The 27,958-nt window shown below is 35.3% G+C and overlaps 1 protein-coding gene across 1 annotated transcript in view; it reads left to right on the top strand.

The window, feature by feature from the left end:
* Positions 1-27,958, top strand: part of LOC129000070 (protein rhomboid-like) — a 114,712-nt gene that overhangs the window by 15,881 nt on the left and 70,873 nt on the right. Inside the window, exons 2-4 of the mRNA XM_054426944.1 lie at positions 9,321-9,515; positions 14,352-14,375; positions 15,013-15,177. Coding sequence (XP_054282919.1) covers positions 9,336-9,515; positions 14,352-14,375; positions 15,013-15,177 — 369 coding nt within the window. The 5' untranslated portion in view covers positions 9,321-9,335. The remainder of the gene's footprint in view (positions 1-9,320; positions 9,516-14,351; positions 14,376-15,012; positions 15,178-27,958) is intronic.

Below are 27,958 nucleotides of genomic sequence, written 5' to 3'. Positions count from 1 at the left end.
ACCCCCCCCCTCCATGGTGGGGGTAAACCACCCCTCGTCAACCCTGGGTAATCAATTTACCCTACACCTACCGCTTGTTAAACATTTAGCCTAATAATTTCCTCGTGTAAACATTTTGACATCTTTGTCGAAACAGATTTGAAATCGGATTTGATACAAACCCTGACTGTCTAAAATGTTTCCCTGTTTGCTTTTATTTGTTGAACAATATTTTAAAATTAATGCGAAGCTGTTGGTATTCTGTAGTTGGTCGTGTTGGTACTGCCCACCGCTCACGTACTGATTGTTAACACTGAGGACCATAGCTAATTTAGCCCTGACTTAATTATTCGATTTAATGTGAATTTGACGCTAATGAAACATTTTGCAAAAATTTTTTTTTTTATTTAATAAGAAAAATATTTCTTTAGACCTACTGGTGTTTTGATATAATAAAAACATCCCCTTTTAACTGTAATAGGCTTATTTTAAAATTAGTAATTTCATCCGGTCTAATACTTCTTATCTCCAATAAATTTTGTGCCGAAAATTCAATTTTATTATAACTAATAAAATTGATACTTTAAAACACATAATGGATAATTAACCTTTTCTGTAATTGAAAATTAGTCAAAATAAGAAACAATACTAGCTTTTTATAATTAATTTTTAAAACATAAAAGTGTTGAAATATGCCTATGGGAAGTTTTATTCTTACACAGATTCAAGTAAAAATAGAAATAATAAAAACTTTTAATATTCCTCATGACCCATATTGCATTAAAATAGGGGTTTCTAAATAAACAAATGATTATATGTACCAGCATGATATTACATTAAATGCCCAACCAAATAGACAGAGTCTGCAGGAAAGTGTTTAAACGTGAGTTGAAACTAGGATTGAGCTCAAATTTACAGCATACAGTATTAGGAAAAGCATCCATCCGCTTACATGCGAATTTTCAAGAAAGAATATCGTGTACCATTCACCTGAACAAAACTCCAAAGTGTCATATTCTTATGAGTAAGATAATATGTAAACATAAATAAATGTAATCAATTTGCAATAAGCGAAATGTCACATGACAAAAAGATAAACTGCGTATTTCGCAGCCAAGTACAGTTCACAAGCCTTAATCCCTGTAACCTATTCTTAAGCACGAATTAGCACTTAACATCACGTCTGCCCCAATTTAATCTACGAATAAAAACACACTAGCATACTAACCTATTTCATCCCTCGAACGTTCAGGCTAGTTCTCCTAATATTAATTCAATTTTCATCGCGGAAAGTATCGCTACTCGATAATATTATAAAGATTATAAATTATCAACATTGCCATTTAAATCCTACGGACCATGAATAATCTATGCAGCCTGTGATGAAAGTGGATTGTGGATTAGTCTGTGGTTAATGGTTAACCTTCCAACGCAGCTAATGTTGAATGTAACTAAAACAATCAACCTTCTACATACAGTGCCTCTTAAAATTTTTTAGGCCTATTATTGTTGGATGATAAAATTTCAAATAACAAAAAAATCAACTTTTAAGCTTTTCCAAACTTTTTAGATGATAATTTTGAATCAGAACAAAACTAGGAGTAATTTTTCCCTTGCGATTCTTAGCGTATGCTCTTATGTGGCAATGACATAATTTTTCAAATCTGGCCAAATACATTTTTGACATCCATTCTTTATATCCTACTGCTCATCTGATGCTTTATCATGTTCCAGCTGTAGCAAGTTTTTTTTACTAACAGAGAGTAGACCTAATTTAAAAATCCTTCCCAGATTGTGTTCTTATTAAAAATCCGTCTATTTTTTTGATTTTCATAGCATGATAATCGTTACAGACAAAAATTATAATATAATTTAAAATACTGCATCTCTTTCAATTTAGCGCGAATAAGAAAGAAAACTTGTATTTTCAACAGCTCACTCTATCGGTCAAATGAAGCTAGGTTCTCTTTTATTCTAAAACAGGTTAAAACATCAAGTGAATTGCCTACTTTAAGGTTTATCCGTAGTCGAAGGTGAACTCAGTACTGTACCAATATTTAATAAATTGGTGTTTTTACTAATCCACACAATTGTATAGTATCAATGCCTTATGTCAATCATCATTTCTAATTCGTCATTGTCAGCTTCTCTACTTTCAACTGATGACAACTCGCATGCCTGTGTTAAACCACAGCCACCTACTCGATGTTTGATCAATGTTGGAAATGAGCATTTCCCAATTCGTATTTCGGCAGCGCCACACTGGTGAGATGACGGTGCTAGGGGGTTGCTATGGAGACGCTCCCTCACCCACTGTCACTATCACACAACCCTGCTGTGATAAGAACATGATAAGGGACATCTGAGATCCGAGATACCACCACTGTCAAGGGCACGACAATTATCGTACGGATACGATAATTTCAAGATGTATCAAATAACTTGCGTAGTGATATGATATTTTACTATAGTGTGTGTGGCCTTATAAAGATAAGTAGAGGTTCTTCGCTGGTTGTTTGTAAAGGATTCTGCAATATCTCTGCACTATAACTCGTATGTGTGTTCAATTCTTGTATGCGCACTATAATTATCGTATGTGCATGGTAATTATGGTACGATTATTTACAAATAAGTGTGTTGTTAAAAAAAAAAAAAAAAAAAAAAAAAAAAAAACTAAATAATGACAACCAATTGAAATGTAGCCAACCACAGAGAAATAAGATACCTACTAACCAAAAAATGTCAGGTACCTAGGTAGATTTCTTCAAAGGAAACCCTACTGGAACATGAACCATTGGCCTTGTCCATTGAAGTCATTAGATGGATTACTGTATCCGGTTACAATTTCCTCTTGGCAATCTTCATAGCTGAGTCGTAATTATTTTCTTCATCCTCAGCCCAATAGTGATTATATGTATCCAATAAATGTCGTGCATATATACATTATCTTGTTCTTTTTTGGTAAAATTTGCAAATTTGCTCTAAATCTCCTCAATGCAAAGTTATTCCAAATGATATATGACAATGCACAATAGATAGTTCATGGTGTTTCATAAAGAAACGATCGTGTATCCAATAGCCCGGAAGTCGTGAAATTGTTTTCAATGTACCAAATAGTGTTTTATGATTAGAATTAGAATATAATATTTTCATTAGTCGAAAAATATATTTGAAAGTCCTTTCTAACGTGAGATCTTCTTTAACGAGTCTTTGGAGAGTAGTCTAGGGGATAATGCCTACTTTGAATAATATTGTATTCAACAACCCAGACTTCTTGAATTTAGTCTGATCTGTGATACCTGACACCTCAGAGTAATAAAACAAAACTTTTGTTTTATTACTCTGAGCTGACACTCAGCGCTGGTTAGAACGTCGCTTTGGAGAAACACTTCAAAATGCCTGGACTCAAAAGTTAGAAATTACACATCTCATTATTAAGTTAGTGCAATAATTTTGAACTCAATCCAATAAACAATTTAATCTTCATGCTGGTAATTTGAGATTGTACTGAAAGGCATTTTTTCAATGCAAAAATTGAATGATTGAACTACAATAAGGGATAATAAAAGAGAGTACTGTACACACCTCTTCAATTGATTTATCACCGATTAATAAAATACCTAATTACAGTACAAAGACTGTACAAACTTGGTTTGATCAAAACGTCTGCCCCACAATTGGCAATAGACAATAAGCCCCCAATAACCAATTTTGTAGGTATGTTAGGGGATTGGAGATATTACAAAATTAATATTAAAGTTGGCTTGCTTTGTGATACAATCACACATCTAGTTACCTTTTTATATTTACTGTATTTATTTACTTATATATTTGGTAGTTTGTCTTATTGTTCTATGTTGTCTATTGTTGTATGTTGTTGTTCAGTAGTTTACTCATGCGCATTTCGCCTCTTTGAGGTATCTTCAGAATATTTTCCTTGATAAAATAAATTCACTTTGTATTGTATTTTACAATCTGTCTTACTATTGTACATTGTGACATTTTGATTAAAATTGCATCAATAAACTACTGGACAACATCAAGAACAATATGCAACTAGCAAATATAAAAGGTATCTAATCTTAATAAGTTCTTGAAACTAAATACAAATACACACATCTAAAAAACTAAAGGAAAAATTAACAAGATATCACTAAAAATTAACCGATTAAATTGGAAATATTGTTTCTTACATAATTTCCTATTTGCTTGCGTCGGCTATTTTTCTCCTCCCCACTGACGAATGGTAAGGGCGGTTTTACTACTCTCCAGGGCTCACCCTTAGTTTTGTGGCTCTTAAATTTTAACTTTTACGACACCCTTAAATCAAGGAAAGCGCTTGGGTTTAGGGTGAATATGAAATTTGGGTGTTTCGGATAGGTGGGCGTGATGTTAGGTCATTTCATAAGTTTATGTAGAAGGTCAGATATAATAAAAACTCCCGTGCATTTAATTTAAGAAGGAAAGCGATTAGATCAAATGTAAAGTAATGGATATATTTTTTTCCAATTTTGAGTTTTAACATGAAATCATAAACAATTGACAAAATTATTCATGGGGTTTTGATAATATTTTTGAGAGGTTAGATTACAACAAAGTAAAATTAGCCCTCTGTAGTAAGGCACTCGGCCGGAAATGTGAATTAAGGAACTCGATCGTGCGGCAAGAATCAGAACGCTCGTAAAAACTGTAATGCCTAGCTTCCTTCTGGACAGCAATCGAATTACTGTGATCCTTCCAGGTCAAGTCCAAGATTGAGGTTATTGTTGAGAAAAATATCGAAAATATGGTATGGTTCATCGGTTCATCCACAAATGGTAATTACGTGGCATATAAAAAGGATAATATCGTCAAAAGGTCAAACTACATCTATCAAAATCCTAATGAAATGTCACCAAAACCCACGTATGTCCCTTGCAGCTCTAAACTCAATTTCCCACCCCCTCCACTCACACTATCATAAACAGCTGATGATGTAATATACCCGGGGCTGAGGGTGAAATGAAATGTGTAAACTTATCACGTCGATATGAGGTTCTGTTCGAATTTTGCCGGAAATATTTTTATCATAACCCTTGGCGTTATAAGGGAGAAATTTTGATCCCCGCAAATGTCACTTGTAAATCAAGTATAAATAAAACAACATTCTAAGCTTTTTGTAGCTTTTCTGGTAGTGTGGAGTTTAATTACAAATGAGATTTGAGGCTGGGAGGAACACCCTTCTCACGTCTACAGTCTTGGTTTAACGTAATAAAATCTAAAACTTAAAGAGGAATTTAATATTTAAGAAAATGGGAAATTTTCTACTTATTTTATTTGGATCCTGATGGATGTCTTTTGCTAAACAGTATAGATATAACCTCAGACTTCCTGTGTTCATTTGACTAATTCGTGATGTAATTGATTATGCATTTATGTTGCATTATGTTTCTGTTAAGTAACGAATTCGCATCTATCTCTTTGCTTTGTCACACTCTCAGACACGGAATCGCATTCGATGTTTGACAGTATATTATTACATAGGTTTTAGAAAGCTATCTCCTATACAGATGTGAAATCTTCTAAGATGGTGGCCATGGCTGGGCTCCACCCCTCTTGGCATATTAATCAAATATCAATAATCAAGTTTTGAGACAGCGATGCTTTTGGGTACATATTTCAAACTTCCCAATGCATGACAATGCAAGGTGAGAGTAGAATGTAGTAATAGTCCAGGCGCTAAACGGGTTGAGTATGCACTGAAAGTCTGACAAAATTTGACTTTTGATTATTGTTGGGGACATCTAGTAGATGAAAAAAATCGATGATGTCGCATTTCTAGGGTGGTCACAACTCGGGGGGGAGGGGGGAAGTTGCGCGGGTCATCGGTTTACGTTTCCGCGTCTAACTCACAAACGGTTAATGATAGAAAGGTGAATTAAGCGTCTATCTACGCCTAAATATATTGTCTTTTAAAAAGGTTATTACAACCTTTCTTCTATCTCTTATACTTTAGGCGCTAATCAACATTGATTGCAAAAAATGAAATTTAAAAATACTTAAAAATGAAATATCGGAAATATTGCGCTTGTTTAGGGCATGTTACAAACTATTTATGGTTAGAAAAACTAACAAGTAGTACAACAACACCAAGTTTAAAGAAATCCGTGCAAAAACAACAGAGCTACGTTGATTTCAGTAAGAGTAAACGTGGAAAATTCACAGTAGTATCGAGGCGCGCATGGATGGTACACGTAGCCCACAGTCAATATAGGTTTGATGTTGTAAGTAACTATGGGAAAGCTGAATTTTTCTATGCTGTTAGACCATGTTGAGATGAGCATTTTCCCAAAAGTCCCCACTCCTACCCCTTTGTGCTTTCCTCTACCCCCCCCTTTTAGATAAATTTACAGTCTCTTAGAAATTAAGCTATAACTTTAAAACGGGTAAGGATAATAACACAATCTTTTATTAATCATTTTGCGTTACGATATTCTACAAAAAGTGTTTACCATGGTATCCTAAATATTCATAGTTAAAAAAGATCATAAACATAAAAAAATATTTTTTACGGATTAATTTATGAAACTTTTCTTTGTAGATTTTTTATACGAGGTCGCACAACAAAATTTTTGATACAAAATTTGGGGTGCATAGTTTACATTTTAAAATTATACATAGTTATTAACAGTTTGTTTGCATATAGTAGTTATAGATAGTACAGTATATTGATTTTACAGGACTCAGGCTTTTTTGTGCTCCGCAACAATGAAAAAAATTACGTATATTATGGTTTTTGTATTTGAATTTGCCGCTTTATATAGATTATATTAACGTTATGTAGCTCATTCAGTACATATACAGACTGTAGTGGATACATATGAATGAATATCGTGCATTTGCTGCTGTACACCAGAGCCTCATTTTATTATACAGGGTGTCTCACCTATAGTGAACCAATAGATAACTTTTTTATTATGAGATATAGAGTTAACTTCTTATGGGACACTACCCTTTATTTTAAGATGTTTTTTTTAGTGGTTTCGAATTTTAAAAATATGTTCGCCATTTTCCAATATGGCTGACAACTTTGTTAGTCCTATGGAATACCCTGTATTTTATGATTGTTTTAGAATGTAAACGCACAACTTTTAAACCTTTTTATTCTTGACATTTTTCTCTAAAGCTACTTATTTAGGAGTTACATCGAAAAAGAAATGGTTATTGGTGAGTACATCCTGCATCCTCACAGCTCATAAACGTAAGTTTAAGAGCGGAAATACAAAGAATAAACAAGTTTTCAAATCACATCTACATTAAAAAAAACCATAAAATAAATTGTTCCAATATTAAAGTAAGCTAGCATTTTTGAAAATGGTGAAATTTTTAAAACAACAAAATCGGTATTTTTTAACGTATTTTATATATTTTTTTGAACGAGGACTTATATGTGACTTATTTATTCTTTGCACTTTCTCTCTCAACTTACTCGTTTATGAGCTACAGGATGCCGAATGTACACCACAAGCCTTTCTTTTAGATATAACACGCTGTAACTCCTAAATGGGGTAGGTTTAGAGAAAAAATGTCACGAATAAGAAAATAGCTTTTAAATTGTAAAAGAATACTAAAATAAAGCGTATTCCATAAGAAATAACAAAGTTGTTGGCCATATTGGAAGATTGTGGATATATATTTTTTGTTCGTAACCATCCCTAAAAACATTTTTTACAATTAAAAGGGGTCGTCTAATAAAAAGTTAACCCTATATGGAAAATAAAATGTGTGTATGTTCACTATGTAATCTCAACCGGGATGAAACGTGTACCCTTTTATAGCAGAATCTCCAATTTAAAAAAAGATACGTCAATTTTGGTCTAACAAGTTATATTTAAATGAATATGAGTTTTTTTGAATTTTTAAATGGCAAAGATTAGCGGGCACTTGGAAATTATCTTAAAGAGGCGTGGAGTAAAGGGTGGGAATTGATAATGGAGTATAATTATTAAATTTAAGAATTGAGATATCGATACAAAAATTGGAAAAATCTATGTAATTTAAAGAATTTATAAAATATTGTTTGTTAAGTATCTATCAAAGTAAATTATAAAAGTAACAGGTTTGTTTATGAATTATTAACTGTTTGTAGGAAAAATTCAGATTCTCAGTAGGCTACATTGAAATTTTATTATTCATTCAATTGTTATCTGATCTTTATTAGTATGTAGTGCTATTTGTGTATGTTCTGTAGTGGTAATCAGTTTATTTTATGAATAATTGTATGTGATTCATGGCATTTTTTTAAACGGTTTCAAATATTTTAAAATCAGTGTGTCTAACACAAAACAGACGGTCTTTGACCATTGTTCTTTGCATTGAAATAAAAAACACTGTATTGATATTTTATTACAATGAACACATTTTCTTCTTCTTCATCATCTATCTTCTTCATCATTTATTCATCTAATAATTCTTTTTGTAGATTATCGTAACGCAAAATGATTAATAAAATATTGCATTATTATCCTTACCCGTTTTAAAGTTATAGCTTAATTGCTAAGAGGCTGTAAATTTATCTAACAAAGGGGGGTTAGAGGAAAGCACAAGGGGGGAGGAGTGTTGACTTTCGGGAAAATGATAATCGCAACATGGTCTAACAGCATAGAAAAATTCAGCTTTCCCATAGTTACTTACAACATCAAACCTATATTGACTGTGGGCTACGTGTACCATCCATGCGCGCCTCGATACTACTGCGAATTTTCCACGTTTACTTTTACTGAAATCAACGTAGCTTTGTTGTTTTTGCACGGATTTCTTTAAACTTGGTGTTGTTGTACTACTTGTTAGTTTTTCTAACCATAAATAGTTTGTAACATGCCCTAAACAAGCGCAATATTTCCGATATTTCATTTTTAAGTATTTTTAAATTTCATTTTTTGCAATCAATGTTGATTAGCGCCTAAAGTATAAGAGATAGAAGAAAGGTTGTAATAACCTTTTTAAAAGACAATATATTTAGGCGTAGATAGACGCTTAATTCACCTTTCTATCATTAACCGTTTGTGAGTTAGACGCGGAAACGTAAACCGATGACCCGCGCAACTTCCCCCCTCCCCCCCGAGTTGTGACCACCCTAGAAATGCGACATCATCGATTTTTTTCATCTACTAGATGTCCCCAACAATAATCAAAAGTCAAATTTTGTCAGACTTTCAGTGCATACTCAACCCGTTTAGCGCCTGGACTATAATGTGATCTGTGTAGCTTAGTTACTAAGATCAGCTGTTTAATTCATTATGGCAATATCACCTGTTATGTACATCTACTTGACACTTAACGTATGTTCATCTCTTTTGCAGACCAAGGCATGTAGGATGCGTTCGTGGACTAAGGTAGTGGTGGCCCGGCTGTTGGCCATGGCAGGGCTTCGCCCCGCTCGCCCCACGACTCTGCCACCTCTGCCTCCTCCACTGCCCCTGCCCAGGGTCGACTCCCCATTGGACACTGACAGTGATATTGACGAGAGCGAGATTCGCAGACAGCTGTTGAACGATGTAAGTGAAGTGTCATGTAACTAGCATTATCAGCTACACGCCGTAAACAAAATGAAATAGTTTTCTTCCTAAATGGTAGATACAATAAAATAATATCCCTTATCTAAGCCCATTTAGGTTTACACTCTTTGCATGGGCATACTTTACACGTTGTAAAGCTATTTTATATTCCTTTTCATTGAACAATTCTCAAATCTAAAATGTGAAATCATCTTTTCTGTGGCTGTTGAGACCACCAAACGTTTAGCCTGATTATCGCTTGTCGGCGTTCGCAGAAGGTATTCTAATTATGTTCGTGTCGTAAATGACGGCGTCTCAACATCACAGCCTCACTAATAACTTCGTATTCAGAGTTCTAGAGTAGGTACAGTTTTACATCGATGTCCTAAAATATAGTGTGGAATCATACCGCTAGATTAACTACAACTATTATCTAAATCATAAATACTTGTTTCTACGCACATGTTTAATGTTAACACAAAATATTGTCACATTTTGTATCACGGGAATAGTCAGTAGTTTTTTATGGTTCGGTTCCAGTTAGGACCCAACTAATCTTGGTCATTGGAGTTCAAATGACCCTAAACAAAGAACCAACTGACCTTAGCTAGAATAAAAAGTTTAGTCTCAACTTATTTTCTCCCTTTTTATAAGCTTCTCCGTCAGAGCGCCTCAACCCCTACACAATCCTTATTTAACAGTGCGTAAGACGACGGCTTGTCTCTCTGGTGTAAACCCGCTTTCCTCGGATTGTTTAGAATTTTGTTTATTTTTTTCTCAGACTGTTTGTTTACTATTCCTCATTATACGTGATGCCTTCTGCTTAGACTAGGGATTTTCATTACTGGGAAATGTTTAACCTTGAGGAGTGTGTTTTATCTGTGGTTTATACTATGGTTTAACGTAGCCTATGCACTATAATATATTATTTACATTTATACTGTTGACTCACAAGATGGTAAATACATATGAAAGATGAGTGGTGATCGATTTTGATTTGACACTCCAATCGAAATCGATCACCACTTACCATCTTACAAGTGATAATAATTGATAATAATAATAACTGATGATAATAATAACTGATAACACCTTTACACTTATAGGTATTTACCGTCTTGTGAGTGTTGGCAATGGTGTTAGATTTTAATTTAAAGTCATATGATTCTTCATGACATGTGATTATGTTTATATTTTGATTTTTAAGTTGTTATGATTATGAGTTCATTATTAAAATGGTATGGTAAAGTATCTGAAATACTTTTAAACTTTTATTTTACTTTAGATTAGATTTATCAACAGTGAGTCAACAGTATAAGTGTAAATATATTATTACTAGTGTTATTAGACGTATTTCTTTTTGTTTTTCCAGTTTCAGGGTTATTTATCCTGAGTAATTTTGTTTGGTGAGTTTTCATTTGCCCTGAAATTAGGTCGATCCAAATGGTGTAATGTAAAATCAATATCTCCCTCATAATAGATAAAAGCACTTGCCAGCACAGCAAGGGTGTACAGAGTGTTTGTGCGGAGGGGTAGGCTAAATAACCCCTTTATTCCTGACTAACATGTGGCCAATGCAAAATATGCATGTAGCTGGGGTTTTTTAAGGATCTTGTAAAATAATTTTTTTATTTACTATTTATAAGATAGTTTGTCAAACTATGTTGTTCACCAACGTGTTCACATTAGCCTACAAACTGAACTTTTCACATAAACAACTTGCAAAACCTACATTTATGAGGGGTTTGATATTATCTTGAAAACGTTTGTTCAAAGTTATATTTGAAGGCGTAAAGATATTCTTCACTAACAAAGCTATAATAGAAGTATTTCGTGGAAATTACTATGTAACTGTTTGAAATTGAATCAATCATTTAAATAGTTCATTTGTTTTATTACGGATTCTAACTACAAAATTGAATAAGGTAAACTAGTTACATTACAAAAATGCATTCTGGTTTTATACAGTAGAACCTTTATCCGAGACCACTCTATAACTAGCCTACGTGAAATGTAATCTATAGGCAAATCGATATTTGCTCAGCATTACGTATCGTCTTTATAAGTTTTTAACGTTTTTCTGAAGAATTTCTAATCGAAGATTCATTCGCTACAACTTTAATTGGCAGAATAAAAACAGAAAACCTGTGAGAGAAGCTGTTATCTGGACACAACGCATAAACAAGATGTCGTCTCTGTCATCGTGGAGATTCCATAAATTTAAATAATCCCAGAGGGCTCTCGTAGCGACGAAGGCTAAATAATTAACGTGGCTCGAGATTGTTTACAAGGGCTGCCTCGCCACTACTCCTCCCCTTAAATAAAGTTGATTAACATTCTGTGTTGGGTGTAACCAGGTGTTGTAAATCATTTGGAAAATATTATAGAATACTAGCTGACCCGGCGAACTTCGTATCGCCTAAGTTATAGGTTTCCCCTAAGACAGACCGATGGAAAGAAAGTACCGTTACGTTTAATTTTCAAGATGATCTCGTTTGCATCGCTCAATAACGTCCTGGTTGAAGTTCGTTCGCTACGCTCACTCACCTTTGGGTTGGAGCTCGTTCGCTACGCTCACTCACCTTTGGGTTGGAGCTCGTTCGCTACGCTCACTCACCTTTGGGTTGGAGCTCGTTCGCTACGCTCACTCACCTTTAGGTTGGAGCTCGTTCGCTGCGCTCACTTGCCTTCAGGTTAGCTCGTTCGCTACGCTCACTCGCCTCCAGGTTGAAGTTCGTTCGCTACGCTCACTCACCTTTTGGTTGCAAATTAGCTGTTGTCATAAATGTAAAAGAAATAATAGTGCTGCACCCTGTTGGTAATCCTTGTAACTTTAATGCTATTGAACATCATAGAACAGAACCAACTTGTTTAATTGAAACAGCTGTTAAGATTCATTAATTCCATTTCTCATAAGGTTAACATGGGAAACTCCAGAGCCACTGGGGCGGAGCCCTTTTAAGAATTTCGAAACGGGAAATAGTTTACGTCCGATTCGCATACCTACAGAATTTACACACCAAATTTCATAACGATCGGTGAAGTCGTTCCGGAGGAGTTTGCAGACAAACACTGTGACACGAGAATTTTATATATTAGAAAGAAGATGATAATGGTGAAAATAAAAAAAAAACTAAAGACATCTTCGTTGGTAACGTTGGTTATTTGTTCATTGTCTTATTTTATTACAGAATTAATTTTATAGATAATGTTTTAACCTTTGTTTGGATGACAATTTATGTGAATTGAAGTATGCGTTTTTCAACTATGTGAAAAATAATCATAAAGACCATAACAGCCAGCAACATATACAGTTTTGTTTTCATGCAGATACTGTACCCAACAAATCTAGTTATAAAAATGCAAACTGTAAGAAAAGCGTATTAAAAAGGTTTTACAAACTTTTCCAGCCCATTCTAAAAATTGATAAATTTTTGTTTAGTTTAATTATATCTTAAACAGTGTTAACCCTGTAGGAAATGAGAATCAATTTTTCTTTAAACCACAGACAATGGATAATCCAATATCCATTGTCTGTGCTTTAAACCAACCAGAATAGTAATTATTCATTAAAACAACAGATATTTTATGGGATAGCTAACCCTGTTTCCCTGACGAGAAAAAAATACCGAGTTAGTAATAATTTCTAAACCTCAATTCTGCGGACTGTGACTGTAGTTTGTATTTACCACAACGCCTGCATACTGTCGAACACTAACCTGACAGCATTCCTGTACTGTGGTGTGTGTGAGATGGCAATTGAAGGCGCTATTTTAATTCGTAGCCAATACAATGATTTATAACATATTTTCCCTTTTCTTTATGTCATGTTGTCGCTATAACTACTCATGATAGTCTACTAATATTAATTAGTCAAATATTGATATAACATATTGTTCTGTATGTATTTAGAACAAATAATAAATGTATTTATCAAGGTACAATTTTAACCAACTTTATTCAACACATATTAAAAACAAAGTGAACATGTAAACATTATAACCAGCTGATAATAGTTATAGAATAAATTTAAGTAAATAAGTAAAGATAGACATTTAGGATGTAACACCTCCCCTTCTTAGTGAGTTTCATAAGTTAAGTCTATCGACGGGTTTATGTGTCCGTTTTGATCGTCTCACTGTCATAGCGGAAGCTGGTGCCACTGGAACATCTGACATGTTGTTACTGGTCTCTGGTGCCACTGGAACATCTGACATGTTGTTACTGGTCTCTGGTGCCACTGGAACATCTGACATGTTGTTACTGGTCTCTGGTGCCACTGGAACATCTGACATGTTGTTACTGGTCTCTGGATCATCTGGTATGTTGGGATCATTGGCCTCTGGATTAATGTTGTGATAATTTGTTGCGTGGTTTTCGGTTGGTTCCTCTCTGCTTCTCCAAAATTTGTTGGTATGAATACTTGATTTTGCTCATTCCTTAATGAAAATTCACACAAGTCCCTCCCTGAGCGTCTAATTTGGTCTTGATGTCGTCTGATTGGGCCACTGCTTGTGGTTATTTCATAATTTCTTGGTCCTTCTTTTTTGTTGATCTTTCCAAACCCCCATTTGTATTTAGAACAAATAATAAATGTATTTATCAAGGTACAATTTTAACCAACTTTATTCAACACATATTAAAAACAAAGTGAACAAGTAAACATTATAACCAGCTGATAATAGTTATAGAATAAATTTAAGTAAATAAGTAAAGATAGACATTTAGGATGTAACACATATAATGATATTTGACTACTGTATGGTTAGTTGTTTGTTGCTAATTTGGAGATACTGTATATACAAAGTAGCCTAACTAATTCAATTTTTGTTTCAGAAATGGAGGCAGCTGTTCGATAAGGTAAGTTCTGTTAAATAACTTATTATTGTACGTGTCGTTTAATGACATTATTTGCGGCGTCATGTAAATATTTTGCAATTGTAGGACAAAGGTTAACAAATTTATGATTGTTGAATGCCTTATAGTGAATATTGAATATTCACAAATAATAGGGGAATAAATACAGTTTTAGTTTTTTAGAGTTTTTGGTTCACGAAATGTATTTTTACATTAAATTAGAGCAAGTATACATTGGTATATATTACATACTCTACACTCTTACAGATAAGTATGTGAATGGCGGTAGCCTCTGTGTAGTGTGTGCATTGTATGTAGTATGTTAAACCGTTGGTTCGCCATGTATGGCAACTGCCAGGAAGGACACGTCTGTCTATTTAGTGTTTATATGGTCAATGCACACGACACAGGACTTCCGTGTCATACACCTTTAGAAACCTTTCGGGTCTTTAAAGAGCAATTTATGATTTAAAAATGTCCAAAATGTTTACAACTCTGTGATTCCATGCCATTGCGAAGTTTATTTTAAATAAGTCAATAAGTGTATAATTAATGCAGAATGACTAGTTAAAATTATGATTAATCTAGTTGGCGTGTAGTGAGACCGGCAATACCTAAGCCATTGTTTGTCTGTTCTCAGTATGATCCCGAGGGGTTCGGCGAGATCCCGTGGGATGACTTCGTGGAGGTCTTGAGGACTCCAGAGTTTGTGGAGGAGGTGACGCCCAACAAGCGGGATATCCTGCAGGAGCGAGCCCAGGACCGCAGGACTTCCGCCATCACCTTCCAGGACTTTGTCAATGTGGTGAGCAATCATTCCACACACACTATTGTCATCTATTTCTAAATGAGTAATATTTTTAAAATTTTGAATCTTTTGAATACATAGCTGTGATAAATTACTCGTCACATATTAGATGACACCAGTGCTTGTTGTCACAATAGTCGGTAATGCAGTACGTAGTTTCTGGAGTCGTCGTCAGAAACACAGTACGTAGTTCCTGCAGTCGCTGTCGGCGGCAACGCAGAACCTAGTTCCCATTGGCGCCGTCCGATCGCGCTGTTTTCTCGTATGTTAACATATAATACATGAGTTCAGAGTTCATTATATTCAAACTAAATCTAGTTTAATATTTTGGATTTTTATGCTTAAGTTATTTAATGTACATTTATGATATAGCATCACAATTTTATTAATTTAATTATAATCTATAATTAATTTATCATTGATAAAGTCAACTTCTCCGTGTCATATAAACACAGATAACAGAATCCTATAACCCTTGCGTCAATTAAGGATATGATATGATCTCACTTCGTTAAATAAAACGAACCCTATGTTTACTTTTTTATATAATAATGTAAAATATCCATATCTATTAAAAGATTGATCCGATGAAAGGTGTGGCTCGATGGCAACGTGACAACTGGAGACAAAACTGCTGTGGTAGAAAAATAAACAGAGTCGAAAATCATGAATTACGATGTTGCAATTAAAAGATTTTGTGATCGTTTGATTCCGTTTGATTTTAAAAGTTAAATATTGTTGAAATAATACGCTTTGAAGTTTGTCGCGTATTAAAGCAAAGAGGATTTAATTTTTATATTACATTGAACACTTTAATGTAATAAACAATAATAGTTTTCGTTACTAGTACCTAAAGTAGACTTTTTTGGGACGATATCGTGATAACGAACGAGGCTTTGCCGAGTCCGGAAATCCGAAAGCCTTTTAGGACGAGTTACGAACAATATTTTTCATTACATTGTCATATATTATAGCAAAATACCCCCGCCGCAGCAAACCTGCAGACTAAGCGAATTTCCATTTGACTGATTGGATTTACACTGAAATGTCTACTTAAAAATATAGCATTTATTCCCGATTTAAATAGAATTAGTTTAACAAGTACTTAGGTTTGCTGCATCAGGGAGGGTAAAACTGTTTTTTTTTGTAAAACGTTCATAGTTAGTAAGAAATAAAAACATTTTCCAAATTTGATCAAAATATGTTCATAAACAAGCAAACTACAACAGTTTACTCATTCTCCATAAGAATAACATGGGAATTTTAAATTTACAATTTTTTGGAATTTTCTCCGTAACCATTAGGCGCATAACAACGCTTCAATATACTAAATTATTTGTTTTTTTAAGCTCTACAAAATGGTTTGGAAATAAATTGCTAAATTTTATGTTTTTTGGGTCAAAAATGGGAAAAACCTATTTTTACCCCATAAAACCCCCCGTAAACACCCGTTCCCATGGTCCGATCATGCTGGATCGCGAACTCGTTCGAATAAACGTAGGTTTACACGTTTGTACCAAATTTCATCAAAATCGGATCATTTTTGCTCGAGTTATCGTGCTGACGGACACATATATATATATATATATATAAATATATATATATATATATATATGAATTTGAACGGATGGTGTTTTTGGCCTCTAGGGACCTCAAAACGGAAAAAAAAATCGGTCCCGCGTCCAGGTCTTACCATGAGTACTACGGTAATAGCTTATTCCCTATATGGGAAATTCGCTAAAATACTAAATATAGCCAAACCGTTTGATAAAAAAGAAACGTTTACTTAACCAAACAAATTGAACGAGTACATAAATTATAGAAAGTATACATAAATTATACATATATCGATTTGGACCTTTTTGGAAGTAAGTTTTCACTTATTTGTTTGGCTCCCAAAGCAATTTTACTTATTTGGTCCATTTTCACTCTCACTACTCCAAAATACAGTAACACTGAATGGATTAGAATATGTAAGAAACAAACAAAAATTTTTTTAATATTGTTGAAGCATTAGGATCAGAACAGCTGATTTGTTTTTTAGATAAGCTTTGACATAACCATATGATTCGAGTCCGTAAGATTTTACGGGCTAGTCCACAAAAATCCATAACGATCCGTAAGACAGCTGTTTTTGAGACAGTGTAATGAAAACATCTTTTCCAAATCTGATGAAGATTTATTTTATATAAACAACAAGGCATTGATTAGTGTATTTGTATTCTCCAACTTGAAAACTGTAGCTTACTGCGTTTACCTCGGTAACCTGTGAGCAGGTAAAGAATAAATAAGCTTTGTATGTATTTTGTATAACTTAGATAACATTGCAATTACCCTGGCAACAGCCGAGCCAACCCTCCTCAATATTAGCCAACCAAAATATTACACATATTCATATACAGGTAATTGAGAAATCGCTGTATTAAGTTTAAAAGAATGGTTATTTTTGAAAAACATAAAATAATTTTTTGGGAAGCTAATTTGTAGATTGGTACATTTGATATGCATCATCACACTTAATTTACTTTGTACTTACACCAAAAAATGTTTGTCACACTGAGTACCAATCACCCTGTATTACGTTCACAACAGTATTTGTTTAACTACTGTATACCATAGATAAAACATGTTTTTATCTATGACTATACCGTCAAGTGGACCAAGCTGTCGATAAAGCAGTACGTTGTTCATTCCGACACCAACAGGATGCGCTGCCTATCCATGTGCGTTACAGCGTACAGCATGTTACAGCAAATACTGACTTTATATACGTGTAGATATAAAGTCAATGTCAATGCTATAGACATAGGCCATTTTGGTTAATCGTCTGTGGTTACAGTAACCATCCGTAGGTATATAATAAATAGTACTGTAACAAATCCAATTAAATGCCCTTAATATCTCTTGTATTAATTAATTTATTAAAGAAGTCGAAGAGAGTCTATAATCACGTTCTCACCAGTAGCACAGAAAACATACTAAGCGACCACAGCATTAAAATTTAGGCCTATTCGTAGTACTTGTGTATTTAGTGCATTGGCGCATTAGTAGGACTAGTAGAAGTTCACTGTTTTGAAAAAGTGTGTTTTTGTGTTGTAAACTCTAAATTCGTTCATCTTTCCTGAGTTTAAAAAAGTGGGTTAAAATTATTTTTACGATGAAAACTATGATACAGTACGGTACAGTGATATCAAACAATGCTAAACAAGCGTAGTCAATTAATTAAATTCTAAAAATTATGTGTGTACTTCTCGTTGGCATATAGGATGTGAGTTGGTTTTATATTTATAACTATACAGGTTTTCATTGCAGATCAACGCCAAGTTCACCTTTATAAAACAAATATATTCCCGTATTGTGAAAATATTTTGTGACAATCCAGTGCAGAGGGTTAATTGCCAAGCCAAACAGCCTTTTCGGGATAATGATTCTACCAATCGTCCGTTACCAAGTAATACCACTGTGTGTATGTCCCAGCTACCATCCAGGTAACCAGCGGTTAAGCGAGTAAGCGACCAGCCAGGCTACCAGCTACCTGCCCTGCTCCACTGTGTTTTTACCCTAATGAGTGGCTGCGGCTGAGTAGTGAGCACAGTGTGTAGTGAGTAGATGAGTATTCCTGACAGGTGGTCTGTCCATGCAGATTTGTGCTACAAGTATATCAAGTCTTCAGTCGCGGCGAGTGGTATTTGACACAGGCCTAATGAGTGGCTGCGGCTGAGTAGTGAGCACAGTGAGTAGTGAGTAGATGAGTATACCTGACAGGTGGTCTGTCCATGCAGATTTGTGCTACAAGTATATCAAGTCTTCAGTCGCGGCGAGTGGTATTTGACACAGGCATAATGAGTGGCTACGGCTGAGTAGTGAGCACAGTGAGTAGTGAGTAGATGAGTATACCTGACAGGTGGTCTGTCCATGCAGATTTGTGCTACAAGTATATCAAGTCTTCAGTCGCGGCGAGTGGTATTTGACACAGGCATAATGAGTGGCTACGGCTGAGTAGTGAGCACAGTGAGTAGTGAGTAGATGAGTATACCTGACAGGTGGTCTGTCCATGCAGATTTGTGCTACAAGTATATCAAGTCTTCAGTCGCGGCGAGTGGTATTTGACACAGGCCTAATGAGTGGCTACGGCTGAGTAGTGAGTAGATGAGTATACCTGACAGGTGGTCTGTCCATGCACATTTGTGCTACAAATATATCAAGTCTTTAGTCGCGGCGAGTGGTATTTGACACAGGCCTAATGAGTGGCTACGGCTGAGTAGTGAGCACAGTGAGTAGTGAGTAGATGAGTATACCTGACAGATGGTCTGTCCATGCACATTTGTGCTACAAGTATATCAAGTCTTTAGTCTCGGTGAGCGAGTGGTATTTGACATAGGCCTAATGAGCGGCTGCGGCTGAGTAGTGAGTAGTGAGTAGATGAGTATACCTGACAGGTGGTCTGTCTAGGTGGTCTGCCCCCTCCAGCCAGCAGCTACACGCTGGAATCAAACTGTGTTTTTGTCAGTGGAACACCTTGTTATCAACATGCCGACCAGTTCAATTTGACAGCGCAGGTTTTTCGACCAATTTAAGGTGTCAGATTTGACCCAGTGTGATTTTCACGGAGACTTTATTAAGCCCGACTCACGCATTTCGATTGGGAACAGCAAGAGAACGCGCTTTTGTCAAAACCATTAACGTTACGCGATTCCGAAATCGCTCTTTCAAGTCAGACTCGAGTTGACACAAGGGTGAGCGCAACAACGGCGGGCCCCAGGGGTCTGTTTTGACCCCTTGATATCGCTTTTCCCGCGCATTGTCAGCTGATTAGGACTACCGGAAGTGGTTAAACAATCACTCATTGAACTAAAAGTCCACCTGGATGATTGCCCAACTGAGAATGATTTGATTTGACACGTGTTTGAGACCCATTAAATCAAAGAAAGCATTGCCTATCTAGTAGACTTTTGCAAAGAGGTCTGACCTACCAGTAATAGGTCTCCATATATTTATTGTTTAGTAATATTATATTCGAAATTTTATACATTATTATTAACTTTATAGAGGCAGTGCCGTGAAGTAAAAAAAACGCATGTGATTTGTCATGTTGTGGTATTTTGTGGCACAAAATCTTTGTCATCTTTGGTCTTTGTCAGAGACAAAACAACGGAATTGAAACCCAATTTGAAGATTGTTTACGATCGGCTAACCCAAAGTAAACCACACACAAAGCAAATACGAGCGAGTCATCGAGATGATAACAAGGTAGGACTGAAGATTACAGGGCGGTCTGCACACCTTGCGTTTTGGCGGCAAAGTAGATTCAATACCCGCCAATGGCGATTGGTATGTCGCGGTTTGCGGGCGCTTTTGATCCTGACATGCGAGCATGCCGGCCAGCTGATCAAGGTGTGCTATGTACTGTATCATACTACATAGCATAACAAAATAACTAATAGCAAATAGCTATATATCCAATTACACAATGTTTTAACTCAAAAGGGTAAATTTTTATGTAATGTACAGATTTAGTTGATACATTATCAACCATAAGATTCAAAAGTCCAATAGAATTTTGTCATAAACTAATTACATTAATTTCAATATTAATCGAAAACTTGTCAATAAAACGGCAAATCTACGCCAAATAAATACATGAATAAATACGCCAAAAAAGTACATAGAGTGCTTTAGTTAAACTTTTTTTGCTCCGAAACTTAAATCTATTAGTTCGCGAAAAAAGGCTAAGACATATTAATAAATAGTATAAACCACGATTACTAGAAAAATACCGGTATGGATCATAAACATAAACAAATGACGTTGTTTGCCCGAATCCTATACTAATAGCATTGAACATATGTTTTGGCAGTTCCATTTAAGCAATGTTAAATAATGTTTATTTTCGGGCCAAAAACGTCATTTGTTTATGTTTATGGTGCATACCGGTATTTTTCTAGTAATCGTGGTATAAACTGTTTCGAACCTTATGCTGGTTTATTTTCATATTTGTTTGGCGATAAAGTTTTCGAATTCACGGTTCACAGCAAGGGGGTGTCCAGCTGTTAGTGACAGCTGTTGTAGTTTACTGGAATCTACGTAACCGTCGCCTGTAGTAATAGTTGAGAACCACACAACACAACTACTTGTACAAATTTCAAAAGCTAATTCTCAGTGGTAAAGACACTTTACTATACAAATCCACCCCCGCTGTCAAGTGAGAATCAGAAGCAGCTTAGAGACGAATAACACGTTATATCACTCACGGACGATTGAGAACTGAAGCCCTTAAAATGGAAGCCTTAAAATCAACCCCAGTGGAAGTGAATACACTGCAATACACCCTTGCATGTGTGTATTGTACAATACACGTCCTTATGTTGTATTTGGTAAGAAAGAGACTTGAGATGGACCAGCTGTGATCCACATTGAGACTATGACAAAAGTCTATAGAGTAAAATTAGTGTACAAATGAAACGCACAACGTAACAAACTTAAACTAGTCTACAAAAGTACATGTGTTATACAACATTACGTCTTCTATACAGTATTCCAAACCGTAATACTTTTCAACTCTGTCTAAAATTCTCGTTTTATACGCATTGCAGAATAATAATTCCTTCGGAAATATGGTGATTTCAAAATTTATTACAAACAATAAAAGTATTTGATAGCGTTTCTCTACACACACAGATCTTCTGGACGAGTCGGTTCAAACCAAATCCACAGTATAAAACAGTCACATAATTATTCTCTGGCTAATTATAAATACCCCCGCCGTAGCAAACCTGTCTCCTAAGCGAATTTCCATTTGTTGGAATTGATTTTCAATTAAATCTATTTAAATAACATTAGGTTTAACACGTATCTACTGTAAGTTTGCTGCTACAAGGAAACTGTTAAGGTAAGATAGGTGTCAAAAAATCTTTTTTATTGTTTAGTTTTGTAGACCTGTTTTTTTTCCATAGATACCAAAAACAATATAAAAATAATAATATATCTATGTTTTATAAGAGTTTTTCTGAAACTTTACAAGCTCTGTTTTGTCAATATTCATACCTCGTTACAGTAACGAAAGTTTATTGGCAGCGCCATTTTCCGAAAGTTGAGGTTTTTAAAACTTCGGTACACTTTTTGACCATATTTATGAACCAATTCGAACAATTTTTTTTTAACTTGTTCCTTGTAATGTTTTCTATAGTAATAGGAACCAGTTTTTGTGTTGTTCAAAAAGTCTTTCTTATATGGCCTTTTATGTGTAGTAAAAAAATTTAAAAAAATCAATAAACAACGATAGTCCATAAAAATGTTATTATTCGACCAAATTAACTTTGGGTTCCTATTATTGCTCTTTACTATGGCTTGAATAAGCCCAGACAAAATCAGCTAAATATGTTAATATTTGTAAAAGTTATGTCTACCTAAAATATATGAATTTAACATGGACGAGATAGGGACGCCCGTCTTACCTTAAAGTGGGGTTTTTAGTAAAATATTAATAGCTTAGTATAGGCCTACAATAAATAAATTTGCCGAACTGCAAGAGATCTATGTGAGGTTTGGGCTTACAGTAAAGTAGTAGTGGATAACTCAAGTTGGACGAAAGACTTAAATTTTTGTAATCTTTTAATTGTCGATTGGCTGGGTTTGGCTGAGACGACCAGAAAGCCAATTTCACACTTAGGGTCGATGATTAATTGGTGACTCAAACTCTTCAAGAATGTGTGACTAAAGACTAAAGGGTGGATAGTGTCAGATCCTAGATACTGCGACATCGCTAGCCACTCCCGATGTTCCTAGATAGGGAATGTGGGAACCGAACTGACAAATATCACTGCTCTTCCTCTCCAGGTCTGATTTCAACACTGAATACTTGTGCTTTAGACAAAATAATTTTGAACACGTCATGATTGTTTTTACTGTGATTTATGACAGTAAACGATTGTAACTGCAAACACGTTACGTTTTTTAAATTGCCAAACCTCATAGTATTGATTGGCTCATACCATTGACTGTCAATGCTCATACGAAGCTAGGTTTTTATTGTCGCTTGATAAAGGAGTGTAATTTTAAGTGTAATATCAAAGAAAAATACAATAGGATAATGGCACCTTTTTTCATCTGTGGTAAAAACGTGCTTGCACACTAAACGTAGAATTCTTCGAATTTGATTATTATTATTTTAATCAAATCGTCAAGCTTACACGTAATTACAGTAAGAGATGTAATTATTTTGATAGCTTTTTACATTATTTTTTATTGCTAATATACAACACATTTTAAGCTTATTTTACTTGTTTTTCCTTTATTCTAAAATATATGGATTTAAGTTTTGGAACAACTTCAGTATATTGATATGACTCAAAGGCCATATTGTGGATTTGTTTATGAAGTTGAGATCTAATCAGCTACAATTGTTTGATGTTTACTATATAACCCCTAGATAATATTTTTATTTAATTGACGCAATTCAAGTATTAGACAAAGCTGGTAGATTCCTTATAACATCCAGACAATCTATCTGGTAACACATTCGATGGTAGACTAGACCGAATCCAGCCGTTCCCCACTAGATCCACGGTACATCAGCATCCCATTTACCACTATGAAGCCCTCTTTCCGTCACAGTTTTAGAATACAATACCCAATATCACCGACCAGACGACCCTCCGCCAATTTGGCACACAATTTACAATTATATCTCCGCGCCCGAGCCCGAGGGCAGCTACCTAGGGGTTGCTCCGGATGCAGGTGAGCGCGGGGGGCAGATGCCCGGGCAGCTGGGTCTTGGGGGTCGGCGATTTGCAAATATTTGTGGCTCTGGTCCGGCCGCGCGCGTACAGATTGGCCAACGGTTCGAGGGTCTTTTCTAACATACAGATTGACCAAAGGTCCTAATGAGCAGGGGAAAAAAATGGGGGAGGAGCTTTCAGCAGCGATGTGTGTGGGGGAGGAGCTAGTCTATTCAAGTAAACTGTTTGTTGACGTTTTCTAATCTTACCAGATACAGAGGTGGTCTCTTTAATGCTATTGAATATCGTAGAACCAACTTGTGTAGTTGAAAAAGCTGACAACATTTTTTAATTAATTTTAAATATGAATACTCATAAGGTTAACATGGGAAACTATGGAGCCATTGGGGCAGAGCCCGAAATGATTTTTGGGATAAGAATATGTCTAGATATGTTAATCGGGAATGTGAGCTATCTTCATACCAAATTTCAACCCGATCCGACCAGTAGTTAATGCGTGATTGGATATCAAACAAATGAACAAATTCACAAAATTTCACAATATTAGTACTACGATATATTGTAGTTTTTAAGGGTGATAACATGATGTCTCATCATATCTCCATTATTTTCATTGCGTGCGCGATCTCTTCAAGGCAACCTAGAAAGATTAATAATAGGCCTACTAATGACACATACTATGAAAACACAAAATCTAACGTAAACCATTTTCTTCTTTACATTTTATACAAAAAATACAACATTTTCTTTATTTAACTTAAACATCACCGACTTACAGATAACCCAATTTTCGTATGGATGTAAACAAAATTGTACCATGGACATATGTTTTGATGTAAACAAAAATTCATTGTAAACTTGAAAAAGTTCAGATTATTGACAACAGAATTCAGCACAAACTATTCAATTTTAAAAGCTAATATGACGAGGTTATATGCTTTCACGGGATATCATACAAACGGAATAATACCTCCAATTTGGAGTTATTATTTTCTTTTAGCGGCAACTGAAAATGTAGCTGACTGAATAATATTAATAACAAATTATTATTTATTTCAGGATTTTAAGGCAAAATGTTAAGAATTATTTGAAGTTTAGAATTTTAATTTTTGGTTTTCGTAAATGTTGAATAAGTGAGTAGATTTTTATATTCTGTGGTAGAACATTATATTCGGGTTATTTCACTTCCAATGGAATATATTTTTCATTTTTTTAACTTTTGTTAAAATACTACTCCTATAATGAATATTGCTAGATTGGTTTTGTGAACTTAAAAATGAACATCGTGTGCGAAATACTAAGACGGGTGGATATTCAAGGTAATTTTCAAACAATGTGTATACACATAAAAACGAGAATGCTTATACTTTGGATCTTGAAAGAACACTTCAGGACTTTTAAATGGTAACATTATGCTTATTGCTATAACTAGGTCAAACAAACTAACAATTTCGTAGCCAACTCGACCTCCCAAAAAATATACTTTGTGTACTTAAAAAGAAAATTAATAGTGAGTTTATTAGCAATTAGTTAGATTTTATAGCCTACTAGCTGGCCCGACAGACGTCGTCCTGTCCTAATGTGGTTTTGTGTCAAATGCTCGTTCATTTTCAAGATGAGCTCGTTCGCATGGCTCAATCACGTCCTGGTTGAAATTCGTTCGCTACGCTCACTCACCTTTAGGTTGGAGCTCGTTCGCTGCGCTCACTTGCCTTCAGGTTAGCTCGTTCGCTACGCTAACTCGCCTCCAGATTGAAGTTCGTTCGCTACGCTCACTCACCTTATGGTTGCAAATTAGCTGTTGTCATAAATTAAAAAAAAAAAATAGTGCTGCACCCTGTTGGTTAACCTATTTACTTTTTAATGCTATTGAACATCACAGAATCAAATTGTTTAGTTGAACCAGCTGTTGAGATTATTTAATTCCATTTAAATATGAGTACTCATAAGGTTAACATTGGGAAACTCCAGAGCCACTGGGGCGGAGCCCTTTTGACGGATCTGCACCAAACTTCACACAAACCATCCTTGAATAATGCTTAATAATACCTGAAAGTTTCATTGCAATCTGTCGAGCGGTTTCGGAGTCCATAAAGGACAAACGAACATACGATTGGATTTTAGATTATTTGTATTAGAAAACCGCACTGTTTTGTTTAAGCTACAGTTGAATGTAAAAACCTTATTTGTTTACTTAACAGTTTAATTAAATTGTTTTGTTACTTTTACAATATCCGTTTTAGTGTTGGTACATAACTACATGTTTCGTGGCGACTGCCACGTCCTCCGGTCCATCCTCTTCTCAGATTCGTCATCAATTTAAAACATAAAACACAGAACACACGTAAAAAAACTCATTACATTTATTTTGGTACCGTCACGGTGCGTGCACGCGTTTTGGTCGGGCCGGCGGCGACCAACATAAAAAAGGATACCAACACTAAAAAGGATATTGTAAGGCAAAAAACAATTTAATTAATATAAAGCAATATCCAGAAGTAGGACAATGAATTCTGATTAACAGTTTACATAAAACTTAGTGTTTTAAAAAGTAAAATTCGTCTCTTGAGTTTGGCCACCTCTGTGACTGGTAAGATTAGAAAAAGTTAACAAACACTTGATTGAATAGACAAGCTCCTCCCCCACGGGACATCGCTGCTGTAAGCTCCTCCCCCATTTTTTGCCCCTGCTCATTAGGACCTTTGGTCAATCTGTATGTTAGAAAAGACCCTTAAACCATTGGCCAATCTGTATGTGGCCGGTCCGGCCAACAGCTGATTATCAGCTGGACTCTAGTGGGCCAATTTACGCGGCAAATACACCCTCTTAGTGGTGTGAATATACGGCTTAGTTGTATAGTTCGGCCGCTTAGAAAACGACCTGCGCGCTAATGCTAAACCAATGCTAGAGGAGGTCGTTTTCTAAGCGGCCGAACTATAGTAAAACCTTATACAAACATAGTCTAAGGATCAGGTTGTGTAAACAATAGGCTAGTGTTTAACCTCTCAGATTTCGGTGCGAGATCGATGGGTTCGATCACCGACATATTCTTTAAATTTAATTGACTTGTACTCCTTTAAAGCTAAAGCGTTTGTGATATCTTTGAAAATGCTACTCACTTAGGCACTAACAACAAAAATTAAAATTTATTTTGTATTTCGGAACAATACTACGGGGGTTCTACACCAATAAAATGTTGTTACTGAATTATTTTTTGCGTTTTATGCGTATCCATTTATTCTACATTTTTCTGTGAGAACGGTATAGTTCAACAGATATATTCTTTTGAATATATCTAACGTGGACATGATCTTGTTCTGTGACAAAAACGTAGAACCGCTTTCGATGGCGAAGACCTTTTATTTGCAGCCGTAGTGTACAAAACACAAATGGAAAAGTTGATAAACAGTATACGAGTTGTCTGTTTCTCTCCCACATTGAAATAGGCCATAACTCAAGACATTTTGTATCTGCAATCACTACAACCTCGTGTAGCCTATTACTAATACAGTAATTACTACCACACTCTCCTCACCACAACCACACCCATGACCATCAACTTTGTCAATAACCGGAGAAGGATGTGAGAGTCAAACAGTTAAAAATGATTTTAGATATACAGCACACTCACATCCTAAATCGCAGCTTTCTATGCTATTTGACTCGACCTTGATGACTCAAGCCTGAACCCAACGTAGTATTTCGCCAGATAAAGACACCTCCCGACCTAACCTGAGTAATTTACAGCCGTGACTGATGGAGCTGAGCAGCGTGTTGTGTTGTGTCGGGCGACGTTTCGGACAGTTTTGTTGCCGCCGCCGTCTTCAGGTGCTGGCGGGTGGCGGTGGACAGCAGCCTACTGACCCCCTCCGTCGTTTGGAAACCTGGGAGGTTTTGTTTTTGTTTCAAACCATTGAAAAGATATATAAGATAAGTTATATTGATTTTTAAAGTGGGAGGTTCACGTTTTGCCAATGTATATATACCGATAATGTAAAATGTTCACAGTTATATACAACTTACAGTACGTAGCATAATCT

Source organism: Macrosteles quadrilineatus, unplaced genomic scaffold (assembly GCF_028750875.1).
Source record: "Macrosteles quadrilineatus isolate MER2022 unplaced genomic scaffold, UCM_ALF_1.0 Scaffold_8__2_contigs__length_117827958, whole genome shotgun sequence".
Taxonomy (NCBI): domain Eukaryota; kingdom Metazoa; phylum Arthropoda; class Insecta; order Hemiptera; family Cicadellidae; genus Macrosteles; species Macrosteles quadrilineatus.
The sequence above is the reverse complement of the archived record's forward strand: the minus strand, read 5'-3'. Positions and strand labels throughout refer to the sequence as shown.